The sequence below is a fragment of the Danio rerio genome, chromosome 2 (assembly GCF_052040795.2).
Source record: "Danio rerio strain M-AB ecotype USA chromosome 2, GRCz13ab, whole genome shotgun sequence".
Lineage (NCBI taxonomy): Eukaryota > Metazoa > Chordata > Actinopteri > Cypriniformes > Danionidae > Danio > Danio rerio.
In genome coordinates, this window is record NC_141022.1 from 53,757,008 (window position 1) to 53,771,479 (window position 14,472).

The 14,472-nt window shown below is 37.2% G+C and overlaps 1 protein-coding gene across 2 annotated transcripts in view; it reads right to left on the reverse strand.

Annotated features, from left to right (window-relative positions):
* cntnap2b (contactin associated protein 2b) overlaps positions 1-14,472 on the reverse strand; it is a 103,346-nt gene that overhangs the window by 36,426 nt on the left and 52,448 nt on the right. For both annotated transcript variants that reach the window (XR_015477855.1, NM_001302242.1), the window contains 3 exon segments: positions 12,953-13,115; positions 11,997-12,103; positions 8,992-9,111 (listed from right to left, as the gene is read on the reverse strand). Coding sequence is in view for 1 of the 2 variants with exons in the window: in NM_001302242.1 (NP_001289171.1) it covers positions 8,992-9,111; positions 11,997-12,103; positions 12,953-13,115 (390 nt within the window). In the remaining variant the exon portion in view is untranslated.

Below are 14,472 nucleotides of genomic sequence, written 5' to 3' on the forward strand. Positions count from 1 at the left end.
TGTGCTGTCGTAGCAGCGATTTGAAATCCTGATCTGACAATAAAGGAGTTTTTAAACTACCTTTTTCAGTTGTAGTGATCAGTCTTGTATTCTGTCTGAACATTTTGTGAGCTTATTATCACAAAGTAAAAATACTAAAACTTTTCAGATGAAAGTGTAGTAATTTCTTCTCTGGCGAAACAGAGGGTAACAATATTAGCACATGTTGCTAAAACTTCCTGCCTGAACAAGAGATAACATAAATTAGCTAGTATAGCTAAAGTTAAACTTCTCTGGTTGAACAGAGGTTAAACAAAAGAAAAGAAAAGAAAATAGCGCATAAGGCTTAACTTCTCTGAAGAGAGAATAACTTTTTAAAAGAAAAAAATAGCACTTAAGGCTTTACTTCTCTATTGAAATAGAGGATAGCTTTTTGTTAAACAAACCCTGCAGCTGTTTGTTAACTTTTCTCTGATGGAGCAGAGAATAACCATGTGTATAGACTGGTCTGTATGGTTCTTTTGATAGAGTGAAACTCACCAAATCGAGGTTGAGCTGAAAAGATTCAGTCTGGAGTGATCTGATCTTTGTATTCAGGTAGCTTCAATGTTCATCAGGGTTGTAGTCAGCAAATAGTTGAGAATTTGTGACGTCCGCTGAGTGACTTCAAATTGCCGTTGAGCTGAAGATTCCGTCTGAAGAAGTTTTCTTGATCTTGAAGGTTCAAGTTGAATTCCAGGTGGATTTCAGTCTTTTGTAGCAAATTGTTGAGAATTTGATGAATTCAGTCTCTATCCGGGTCACGGCACCAAGTTGTTGTAAAAAAAAATAAATGAGTGAAAAGAAGAGAGAACCCAGTCCAGGAGACTCGAAACAAGCAGAATTCCTTTATTGAGACGTGTTGGTTAATCTGCAGTCATACAGCGTCTTCAAGATGTCCAATGTGTCTGCAAGTTCTTTCACAAGTCTCTCACACAAGTCTCACACAAGTCTGAATTAGTCTGCATTAAGACAAAGATTTCATGGCTATATTGTGTTCTTAGGAGGAGGGGATATAGCTAAACAAAGTATGCAAATTAAGGGTTGTGGTCGGCAGGGTAAACTGCTTCTCAGGTCTAATCTCATCATGTTCTGGAGACAGAAACCGCCTGACCATTTGATCGAAAAGAGAAAACAATAGACACCCCATGCTGTGAAACTGACAATTTGCATTACTTTGGCTTAGCCTGTTGTCAGAAAGATAAAGGTTAATGTCCCTCCTAGCTGGAATGTTAATGAAATTATATAATTAAAAACCAGAGAATATAACTTTTTAGTTATACGTAGATTATTGTTAATTTGAAATTAGATGATATAAATTTATATTTCCACAGTATACAACAATATACAACACCAACCCAGACAATAGATTACTTTGAACTATTAAAAATGTCAATAAAAGTCACTTTTTTGAACTTTTCAATGTGAAAAGTTGCTGGAAAAAAGATCAGATCTCATAATGCAATTCAAAAGCATAAATAAATGGGGGAAAATAAAACCATGAATCATAAAACACAGAAAACTGCTAATTTACGGATTTACGAATGTTAGTTTGAACAAACAGCAAACATCTTTTTTTGAGTGTACCTTTATGGGAACTTCCCATAGAAATAATTATTCGATAAAGTACAGACTATCCTCTCCCCCTACCTCAAAACACAACCCTCACGAGAAACAATCTGCATTTTTTCATATAAAACAACAACAACAACAACAACAACAACAACAACAACAACAACAACAACAACAACAACCTGTTATATATGAGCTGTTTTCTGCATGGTGACCAAAATGTTCCACAAGGTCAAATTCGACTGGTATTGCTATACTTGTGGGGACATTAGGTCCTCTCAACATGAGGAAAACAAGGTACATTAAACCGAATGCTGACGCTTGATCTCAAAATGAATATTTACACAGCATTTATAAATCCTAAAGTCTTTTGAAACCTTTTTGAATTTCTTTTTTTATTAATGAAGATAATTTGAAGAATGTTGGAAACCACTGACATCCATAGCTGGAAAAAAAAATACAATGGAAGTCAGTGACCATCAGTTTCCAACATTTGTCAAAATATTCCCAGCAGGTAAAGGACATCAACATGACATCAGATTCACGTTGTACCCCAGTGTCAGGGGATATTGCATTTTGGGTGGAAATGAAAATCAGGTTGATGTCAGACCAACGTCAGTGTCCAACTTAGAACATGCTTTGGATTTTGCTCACTTCCTAACACAAACTTAAAAAAAACAAATGTCAATGCCTAATGATGATACAGCTTGAAGTTGTGTGGATGTTACCACTTTGACGTCAATGAGATGTTGGATTTCGATTGCCATACATGACGAATTAATACCAGTATTTGACGACAATATGACGTTGATTTGAGATGTTGGCTTGACGTTAGATTTTGGTCACTTTCCAACACAACCTAAAATCAACCAAATATCAATGTCATTGTCACGGTTGCTGGTTTGTGCGCTTTCCGGAGTGTCTGTTTGGTCACGTGGATTTGTTTTGTTTTGGTTGTCCACGTGTATATAGGTGCGTTCGACATGAAGCTCAGCTGCAGCCGGTGATCAACGAGATTAGCCGAGCGCAGGCGGGGGCGGAGTTGAAAACGGAGCCGTCAAGACGGACAGCTGGACACTTCGGGACTCAAAGTTGCTGCAGTCATGATGACCGATCACATAGCGTCATCATATTTTTTTGTTATTTTTATTTATAACAACAAAACATTTACAAATAAAACAGAATACAGTTTCTACAAACTGTGGTTCCTTTTTAAACAATAAGAAAGAATTATGAATAAAATATATAACAAATGCATGAGAGAAATAAGAGGAAATGAGAGGTTAATATAAACATAAAAACGAACAGGTCTATTAAATACAAAGCAATAAGCATAAATTCTAGGAGTTAAACATCAACCTTTAGGCTAATACTTCTTGTTTGAATATGCTAAAAATGGGTTTACATATGTACATTTATAGATATAAAAATTTCCAATGTAAAAAGCAAAACAAGGTGTTTTGATTAGGTCTTAATAAATGACATTATTTTGGATGATGAATGAATTTTCAAAAAAGCATTTTAATCCAAAAAGATTGTGTTGAAAAGAACAAAAGGTAAAATAAGTGAGCGATGTAGAAGTTTCCCAGAAAGAGCAGGTAGCCTTTAAACTGCTAGACAGGAAATAAAATAAATATTTATATTATAATAATAAAACCATTTTATAATTATTTAATAAAATAGTTCTTTAACTTAATTTGTTAAGAGAGCTTTAGGGTGGCAGGATCAATGATGATGATTTTCTTATTTCAAGTCTGTAAGACTTTTTTAGGTTATTTACTAAAATATACACTAAAATATATCATTTAAATCGTTCATGGAGACGAATGCAGTAAATAGTCTGTATAAAAAACTTAAAAATAAACCTGTGCAAACAAGCTAACCTTTATAACCAGATTATTTAACAAAAGATGATTACTGCAGTAAAATATTTGTAGTCTTTTAATAAGCAAGATGTGTACAGGATAGAGAGGGTGTGAAAAGTGAATTGTTTGTTTTGAAACTTTTGAATCGGAATTTGTCCAATTATAAACCCGAAACACACGTGTTTGTTATCATGTGGTGAACTCGGCCAATCGTGTAATATCGGTGTCGTCATCAGAGCTCCTGCAGTCGCTCTTCAGAAGCTGCACGGTCTGAGTTTGCCGTCTGATCTCGGAGCGCTGTCGCGGTACTTTGATGCCACATGTGACAGTCACGTGGCGCCGGCGCAACATCAATCCGGACAAGATTTCTAACCAGAATGCACCGCTTTAAGACAGATTTCGATCGATCTGCGCAGCGCTGCATGAAGTCGAACGCACCTTTTGTTATGTTCACGTGCTATGACGGTACTTAGCTGTTTTGATTAGCTCGCCAGCTGAGGCTCATTGTTGTGGCTATATCTGGGCGACACTTCTAAGTTTCTTTGTCAGTTTGTTGTGTTTGCTCATTGTGTCTGTCTGTGCTCAGGACTGTGAGGATTGGCTGCTGGAGCCGATCCATCTGTCGGTTTCCCTTGCACTTCAGCCCGTTACTCCTCGTGAACCCACACTATTTCCCTGTCCTGTCTGGTTTATTCTGACTGTGTCAAATAAACTTTTAGTTGCATTTTGGATCCTACTCTGAATCTTCATTATTGTGACAGTCATTTGATGTTGTTATTGGACATCAAAATAACATGTAACATTGACGCTGACTAGACATTAAATTTTGGTCACCTGATGTCATGACCTAAATCTAACCTAATATTAGCATCTTATAATGTTGTGTGCCTGCTAGGTTGTGTTCAACCAGCCTGATCTCACGAGAAAACGTAAGTATTTTACGTTTTGGCAGTTTAGTGGCTAATTCGTACGAATTCGTACGAGTTCAGTCGTAAGAAAATGTACTTTTTTAAAAAGGAGGCGTGGGACCTAACCCCACCCCTAAACCCAACCGTCATTGGGGGATACGCAAATCGAACTAAAATGTACAAATTAGATTGTACGAATTTGTACGAATTAGCCACTAAATGAAAAAGTTATGAATTGCCGTGAGATTGTGTTGGTTCAACAGAAGAAAGAAACTCCTAAAGATTTGGATCAAGTGGAGGATTAATAAATGATGACAGGATTATATCCCTTTAAACATCTATGATTGGATGATCTTTAACACAGTGATTGATATGTTGTTCTTTCTAGTGTGTTTGGCAACAATTAAAACCTAAGCAATGCAGTGTGCAGCTTTTTGTGTTTAGTGTTTAATCCAAATAATCATGTTGAATGACATTTCCCAACCAATACTCAAATTTACACACATAAAATGGAAATTGAACTCAACTGAAGGTCTTTCAGATGCGCTGGAGTGGATTTTAGAGATTTTATTTCTCCTCAGCAACGTATGGAAACCATCTTTAGGAGTATCTTCAGCTTTTATTACAGTGTGCATTATTTCGACAATCTTTTGCAATGTCACAAAGTTTATTTTCATCAAGACGTGCATTCATTTTTATATTGATAAAGGGAGCATGTGAGGTGATAATGAGGTCAATCAGTAGTCTGAAAATGAAGCATTCTTTCAAAATGTAAGTCTCAGGAACCTTCTGAAATGAAAGACTCGCATGCATTTCACTCACTGGCAGAAACATAAATTGGCACCTTCAGTATGAGCTGTCATGTTTTGCTTGCGTAAGGAGCTGTCATTCAAATACTTGTGAGTTTTGACACATTACTGTCCATGCTCTGGCTGAACATTACACATTTCTTGATAACTCTGAGTATGGGTAAAATTTGACGTGACTCTTTTGAGTGCAGAATTGTGACAAATGGTTATCTGCAGTGATGTAAATTTGCAGAAATGTCCATGTGGAGACTGTGGTCTAATTTCAGTATTCGATTTAATACCACATACAGCTAAAATCAGAATAATTCACTCTCCTGTGATTATTTTCTTTTTCAAATATTTCCCAAATGATGTTTAACAGAGCAAGTAATTTTTCACAGTATTTCCTATAATATTTTTTCTACTGGAGAAAGTCTTATTTGTTTTTATTTAGACTAAAATTAAAGCAGTTTTTGTTTTCGGATGTCTACAGAACCAACCATTATTATACAATGACTTGCCTAAGTACCATAACTTGCCTGATTAACCTAGTTAAGCCTATAACAATAAAAATAATAATAATAATTTTTATTTACTTTCCAGAGCTCAAGGACACTTTAAAAGGAATGCAACAAAAGATAAACAAACATACATGAGGTCAAATATAACAAACTTGAATAACACAAACAAGACCTAAGAGACATATGAGCAGAGTAGTGGTGGATCAGATTAAGTGGTCAGTTTGGCAGATCAGAAGCGAAGCATTCAGAAAATAAGTGAGTCTTAAGTAAGGATTTGAATTCAGAGATATTATTAGCAGAGCGGAGTGAGTGTGTTAGAGAGTTCCAGAGTTTGGGTGCAATAACACTAAATGATCTGCCCCCCATTGAAGAGAGGCGATACCGAGGGACAGCAAGAAGGCCAGAGTCGGCAGACCGTAAAGAGCGAGTTGGGGTGTTGGGGACAAGCATGTTGCAGAGATAGGAGGGTGCAAGGTTATTTAAGGATCTAAATGCAAGGAGGAGAATTTTGAATTTAATCCGGTATGCAACCGGGAGCCAAATTTTTAAATGTTCAAATGTACATTTAAAGTTTAAACTTTAAATGTATCTGTCATAAACACCAGCTATCTAATCCTGACAGATATGTGGACTACAAGTTTCAGTCATGCACTTCACTCACACACCTGGCCTAGATTTCCCATAATTGCAAACAGACAAAGCTGAAGCTGTTTATGACTATCTACACATACTATTTACACACCTCTCAAGCACACACACATTGCTGAGTCTTGTTATACTGAATAGTGACTATTACGTGTTTTTCTTGCCTTGCTGGCTTTAACCCTCGTCTTGTTTGTTTGTTTGTTTATGTTGTCTGCTGCCTGCCTGTACTGACCTATTGCCTGTGTATTTGACTACGACTCTGGATTTGCCCGCATACATCTGTTTGCTTCTGATTGTGACCGGTGCTTGCCTGACCATTCTCATAATAAACCTGCGTTTGGATCTACATTTCCTTGTCAGCGTCCCACGTCACATTACAGACACTTCAAGTTGAATACTAGCATTTTGATAAATATCCTGTAAAATACTATGCACTGTCATCATGGCAAAGATAGAGAAATCAGTTATTCGAAATTAGTTATTAAAACTATTAGAAATGTGTTGAAAAAAATCTTAGTTCCGTTAAACAGAAATTGAGGAACAAAATATGCAGGGGGGCTAATAATTCAGACTTCAACTCTATAAAATAAGTTTTAAAAGAATCAGATTTCATGCAGTTTGTGACAAACATGTAAGCAAAAAAACAATCAAACACTAATTTGAGCCACATATTACTGCAGTCAACTTATTCATACTAGTCAATGCAATAAAGAGCTTTTTGTGTATAAGCAGTATGGACAAATAATCAAATAATTGTATTACATTGCTTAAGGGAATTATATTATAGTTTACAGCGCATTCTTACACCACAAAAGCAACAATTTATGCGCTTAGTCATTTTTGTTGGTTCCAAAGAGGTCACTGATGTGTAAATGTGTGAGATTATGTGTTAATGCATTCATTGTTATGACAATGAATATATTAGCACATGATATGAATACATTAACTGAACTTGTCATGTTTGTGCTTCTCTTGTTGTTGCTGATATAATTTTTTTTCTGGTAAATGTTAAAAAAATATTTGTAATATATATGTACTTTTTTGTGTCTATATACAGTTGAAGTCATAATTATTAGCCCCCCTGTTTATTTTTTTTCCCCCAATTTCTGCTTAACGGAGAGAAGATTTCTTCAACACATTTCTATACATATTACTTTTAATAACTCATCTCTAATAACTGATTTATTTCATCTTTGCCGGTAGTAAATAATACCGTAAATCTAGTAAATAATATTTGACTAGATATTTTTCAAGACACTTCTAAACAGCTTAAAGTGACATTTAAAGGCTTAACTAGGTTAATTAGATTAACTAGGCAGGTTAGGGTAATTTGGTAAGTTATTGTATAATAATGGTTTGTTCTGTAGACTATCGAATACAATTTTGCCTAAAGGGGCTAATAATTTTGTCCTTAAAATGATGTTTAAAAAAAATTTAAACTGTTTTTATTCTAGCCGAAATAAAAAAATAAGACTTTTTCCAGAAGAAAAAATATTATCAGACATACTTTGAAAATTTTCTTGCTCTGGAACACATCATTTGCTAAATATTTAAATGAGAAAAAAAATTAAAAGGGGGTCTAATAATTCTGACTTCAACTGTATGTGTGTGTTTTGTGACATATAGGACACAGATTTGTTTATGACATAAGCATGGCAGGTGTTATAAGACAAAGTTGACTTATGAGGACATTGTCCATACTCTCATATTTTAAAATCCATCTAATTATAAAGAATAATTATTTTTTTAGGAAGTAAACATGAACACATTGACCTGGGTTTGGGGATAGGGTGATAGAAAATAGTGTGTACAGTATCAAAACTATGGAAACCTATGTAATGTCCCCACAATTCACAAAAACAAACGTGCATGTGTGTGCTTTATTTACTTTTTATATAATATATATATATATATATATATATATATATATATATATATATATATATATATATATATATATATATATATATATATATTATGTCATATATAAATTGTATAATTGGCTGCAAGGTGGCTCAGTGATTAGCACTATCGCCTCACAGCAAGAAGGTTGCTGGTTCGAGCCTCAGCTGGGTCAGTTGGCATTTCTGTGTGGAGTTTGCATGTTCTCCCCGTGTTGGCAGGGGTTTCCTCCGGGGGCTCCTGTTTGCCCCACAATTCAAAGACATGCGCTATAGGTGAATTGGGTAAGCTAAACTGTCTGTAGTGTATGTGTGTGAATGAGTGAGTATGGATGTTTCCCAGTGATGAGTTGCAGCTGAAAGAGCATCTGCTGCATAAAACATATGTTGAATAAGTTGCCGGTTCATTCCGATGTGGTGACCCCTGATTAATAAAGGGACTAAGCTGAAAATAAAATGAATGAATGAATATAAATTGTAAGATGGGCGGCACAGTGGCTCAGTGGTTAACACTGTCTCCTCACAGCAAGAAGTGGCCGTAGTGTATGAGTGTGTGTTTGAATGTGAGAGTGTATGGGTGTTTCCCTTTACTGGCTTGTGGCTGAAAGGGCATCAGCTGTGTAAAACATATGCCGGAATGGTTGGTGGTTCATTCCGCTGTGGTGACCCCTGATAAACAAAGGACTAAGCAGAAGGAAAATGAATCTAGCAGTATTCAGGTAGACTGTCCACCTTCTACATTAGTGAATTTGTCAGTGTTTGTTGTTTCTGACCCTTCATGTTGCAGGTGACTCTGAACGGCTCCAGGGATCCGCTGCCATCCGGATCGATCCAGTATGTGTCCGAGCTTCGGCCCAAGTGTTTGTACTCCTCGCAGGACTGCTCATACACAGCTGCAGAAACACACAGAGTAAGCATCAAAACTGCCCCTGCAGCAAGAAAACCCACCACGCCAGTCAGCTAAATAAATAATGCACAAACACAAGTAAATCTTGCACATGCCAAATCCAAACAAAACAATCTATTATGTAAAGATTCAAATCGAGATTCAAAAAAAAGGTATTTGTGTCGACTACAAAATATAAGGCATCAGTTTATTTCTTTATAACACTGTATGGCAGTTATTGATCTGAACTGGTTGGATACAACATTCCAGAAGGTGGCACGGTGGTTCAGTGATAACTGTCGAATGACTTTCTCTGTCTCTTAAATATTAATAATTGAAATAAATTACCATATAAATATACATATGACCACCCCTATAACGGTTCCTACCATTGTGAATGTATAATCGTGTTATATAATGTCAAAAAGTGTTAACAACAGGACACTTTTCTCATAACATAAGTGTTTGTCTTTACATTACCTAAAAGTAAAGTTAATTTAGACATTTAGTTTGTATAATTTGACCTACACTAACCTCTACAATGGCTAACTAGGTTACTTTAGACAAGAATACACTAAATAATTATCAAAACACTAAAAACCTAAGTACGTTTTATTCATAAATAAGATGTAATTTAAATAAATACATAAATTTGATTCACTGAAGCATGTATTGCACAATCTAACATTACAGAAGAAGTTATTATATTACTTCAAGCTACTAAAATGTCAATAAAAAGCACTCTGTTAAAACTGAAGAGTTGAGTTTTCAACATCAAAACTGGACAGAGCTGAGATAAAACTCCCATAATGCAATTCAAAACTGTAAATAAACAGAAAACACGTGTGAATCACTAAACACAGAAGCTGTTGACTAACAGATATTTTTTACAGAGCAGTGTTGGTTAGCTACTTCAAAAAAGGTAATTGATTACTAATTACTAATTAGATCCTCACAATTGTGTTTAAATTTATTTTCTAATTACTTTATCTGAAAACTAAATTAATAAGTAATTTACTTCCTTGACTAAATCTACATAAATCACAATGTCTGATTATGGAATTTTGACTCAAATTCTTTACATTTGTGTCAAACAGGATATTTTAGGTTTAATAATACTTATATAAACAATATTAGTATAAAATCTCAAAACATTTCACCATACTTCATACATATCATAAATTGCCATCAATTTACATTTCACTTTTTTTTAAGCTTGTGCATTTGGACAAATAAAACTTTCTTTAGTTGAAATATTTTGTTAAAATGCACAATATCGGAATAACAAAACATTACTATTTAAAATGACTCTTTCCTAAATTAAAATGATTAATTGCTGAATTAATAGCATTTTTGGTCATGCACTAAACTCTTTAGTGATTTTTTCTTAAGCATATGCACTTATCTTGATAAAAGATACATGGTTTTAGTTTCATAGATAATATCTATTACTTTGCTTCTCTGAATTGAATTATATGCTTACTAGAGATGCGCGGATGGGCTATTATTTCATCCGCAACCGCATCCCAAAACTCATCATCCGTCCGCCATCCATCCGCACTAACATTTTTGACCAAATTTTAAAACCGCACCCGCCCGCCATCTGCTGACTGAGCTCTTTATTTGAATGGCTTATTCATTTACATTTACATTTACATTTAGTCATTTAGCAGACGCTTTTATCCAAAGCGACTTACAAATGAGATAATAATAATAATAATAATAATCCTTTTTATTATTAAATGAATGTTTCTTTATTGATTATTAGAAAATAGAGAATGACTTTAATGACATGCAGTTAATCCAAACGTGCAAGTCAAATCCAGCATTAATTGACGCTTTGAAGTGACGCTAAACAATACGAGGACGTGTCTTTTCACTTGATTCAATTCCTCTGTCCTTAAGTCTTTTCCTTGCCTCCTTCCCTAGCATCCTATAGGGGTGGAAAGACGATGAAAGAAAGCAAGGAAAGGAAACGAGGATACACAAATAAGAATTGAGAAGCACCCCTATAAAGCTCTCAGAATATCAGCAGTGAACTCCGTCTCCAATTGGCGCACAGGGACAAAAATAAATAAATAGCCTAAATTAAACGGACTGTACTGTACAATTTTTTTTTATTATTATTGTAGCCTAATAGAAAACGCATTTTGACACATCATTTCAACATTCAGACGAGAGCACCTGGCCTCAATGCGCCCTGCTGCACTACAGGAGCGCTCGCTCGCAGCACTTGTTGCTGGAATGCATAGAATTCTCTTGGCAAGGAGCTGTAGTCGTGGGAATGACTGGCCTTGTTTCTCCTAAAAGGAAAGTAGATTTTCCTCTGCTGATCCGTCTATACGGAAGTTTGTAGAGGAATACTTCTGTACTTCATCCAGAATTAGTGTATCCGATTCCTCCTCTCATTCTGTGAAGTCAGTCTTAGGCTTTTTCGTTGGTGCGCCAGCTATGTGTACAAAAACAGTACAACCGCCCGCCACCCGCCCGAATTTAATTAAAATTGTATTTTTCGTCACGTCATCCGCCCGATCCGCGGTTTATCCGCGGATTCCGCGGCTGTAACCGCCATCCGCGCATCTCTAATGCTTACAGCAAGAAGGCCGCTGATTCGAGCTTCGGCTGGGTCAGTTGGCATTTCTGTGTGGAGTTTGCATGTTCTCCATGTGTTGGCGTGGGTTTCCTCCGGGTGCTCTGGTTTCCCCCACAGTTCAAACATATGTGTTATAGGTGAATTGGATTAAGTAAATTGGCCGTAGTGTGTGAATGTGTGTGTGAATGTGAGAGTGTATGGGTGTTTCCCAATACTGGGTTGCGACTGGAAGGGCATCAAGGGCATCGTTGTCAAAATAAGCTCAGATGAATGTGTGTGTTTAGATTCGAGATGCTTACAGTTGTGGCAGGTGGCGCCAGAGTATCCAGTGCCCTCACAGGCACACTTAAACGTGTCTTCAGTTTGAGAACACTTGCCTCCATGTTCACAGTGGTTTGGGACACACCTGGAGACACAGAGAGATTAAATGTGAAATTAAAAAGAAGCTGTCATAATATTTCTTCTCTTTTGTGATGTGCTTCTCTGGTACTGACTTAACTAATGTATATGCATACATATCCTATCATAGCATCCTATAGAATATATTCTGTACATATTGATGAATTCCGTGTAATTTATTAACATTGTATTTCAAATAATATATTTCTTTGCATTAAATATACATTACCTGGGACTATTTTGAGTTGCCACTTTTTCTGACGCAACACCAGTTGAGAAGAACTACACTGACTCATTGCCCTGCTTGATAATCTGCCCTGCTTTGTAAGTCTGTAAAGCTTCATTTTGGCAGTTCTTAAATCCTGTCTGCAGGAGTATCAGATCAACGGAGAGGTTCCCCTGATCGTGCATGTTCCTGATCAAACGGGGCAGGACACGTGACAGAGCTTTGAGGAACTCCTGCTGAAGTCAGTCAGATGTAGCTTACATAAGCCGCTTCACAGCTCTGAAACTTCCCTCTAATAAAGCAATCAAGGACCCCGACTCAAGGAACAGCGCTTTTTACAGAGACTGAGCAAAAATGACAATCAAAATACAGCGGCGGCTTTGATCAAAGGCAAGCATCTGTTCTGCATTAGTTTGCGCAGTCATTTGTTCATGCATGAATATGGATACGCGCAGGGGCTTGACTTTATCGCGAAGGGACGTGACATTACCATATGAAAAGCAAAGCTGTGAGGAGAGCGCTTGTTGACTTTTGCAAAGCAGAATATGCATAAATTGGTCACATTTTTTGAGTAGTTGTATGCAAATTTACATCTGGCCTCTCTATCGGTCTACATTGAGACTGAATTACCTGTCTATGATGGCGCACATATCCAGGCTGACGTTCTCGAAGCTACCCAAAACGCCTTGCTCCACAGACTGCAGGTCCATAAACTGGTCGTCCACATGAATGAGCTGCATGCAGCCCTGAAATGAGCGCTGTGATGGAGAAAGATCAGTCCGTGGGAAGTATCCTGCACATGGAGACAAGAAAAACCTGAAATCTCGGTGCGGGTTAAACATTGTAGAACGTACAACCCCAAATCAGAATGGGACAGTATAGAAAACACAAATAAATAAAGAAAGTAGTGATTTCCAAATTTACTTTGGCTTTTTGTCTGGTCAACTTCACTTCATTTGTAAATAAACCCTCTTTCCTATCATTCAGACCTGCTGCAACACATTCCAAAAAAAGTTGTGAGAGGAGCAATTTCGGGCTAGTGTAGGGGTGGCCAACCCTGTTCCTGGAGAGCCACCTTCCTGCAGATTTCAGATGCAACTCATAGCAAACACACCTGAACCAATTAAGTAGGACCTGAACACCATGTGATAATTACAGGCAGGTGTGTTTTATATGGGTAGCAACTGAAATCTGCAGGAAGGTGGCTCTCCAGGAACAGGGTTGGCCACCCCTGGTCTAGTCCTTTAGGAGCAAAGATGGGCCGAGGATCACCAGTTTGCCAACAAATACTTCACCTTCAACAGCGCATAACCCAATCAAAAGATTCAAGATATCTGGAGGAATTTCAGTGCGTAAAGGAGAAGGGTGCAAGCCTAAGCTGAACAACCATGATCTCTGATCCCTGAGGCGGCACTGCATCAAGATTCCTCTATCATCTATAAGCCATATCACCACATGGGCTCAGGACTACTTTGGCAACCTTTGTTAAGTATTACTAAGGGTGTCACGATTTAGGTTTTTAATCGAAATCGATCGAAATTTATGCTCAACTTCGACTATCGAATCAAAAAATAGAATCATCGATGCTGCTACGCCCCCATGTCATGTTAGCTTAGCTTGCCAAGCGGGAAAATAACATGCTTGTTGAAGTGCTTGTTAAACTGCAGACGCAGGAGACCCGTCGACAGAACTTAAACCCTCTCCTCTTTCAATGAAGTCGCCGATGTAGAAGTATTTTGGATTTCCAGTTAGTTATGTTGACAACGTTCGTGTTGTCGACAAAAAAACACAGTTTGCAAGCTCTGCTATGTACGTATTATGGTTGGGATGATAGACGATGGGCGCATCGCGATCCTCCGCTCCGCACCCGTTGCAAATCCGCTCACGAAAAATACACACTCAGGCCCTGTTTACACTGTCTTTGTTTTTAAATGACATTTTAGAACGACAACGATCCACATCCACACTGGCGTGTAGCATTTCTGAGCAGCCCTCCTTCCTCTCTACCACTGAAAACGCACATCACGTGACCACACACTCATTCAGGCACATAGACGCACACACATTGTCATGCGCTCGAGACAGCGGGTCAAGGCAGTCAGCGGGTCAGTAGACTGCTTCCATCTTTTACTTTCACACAAGTACTTAGT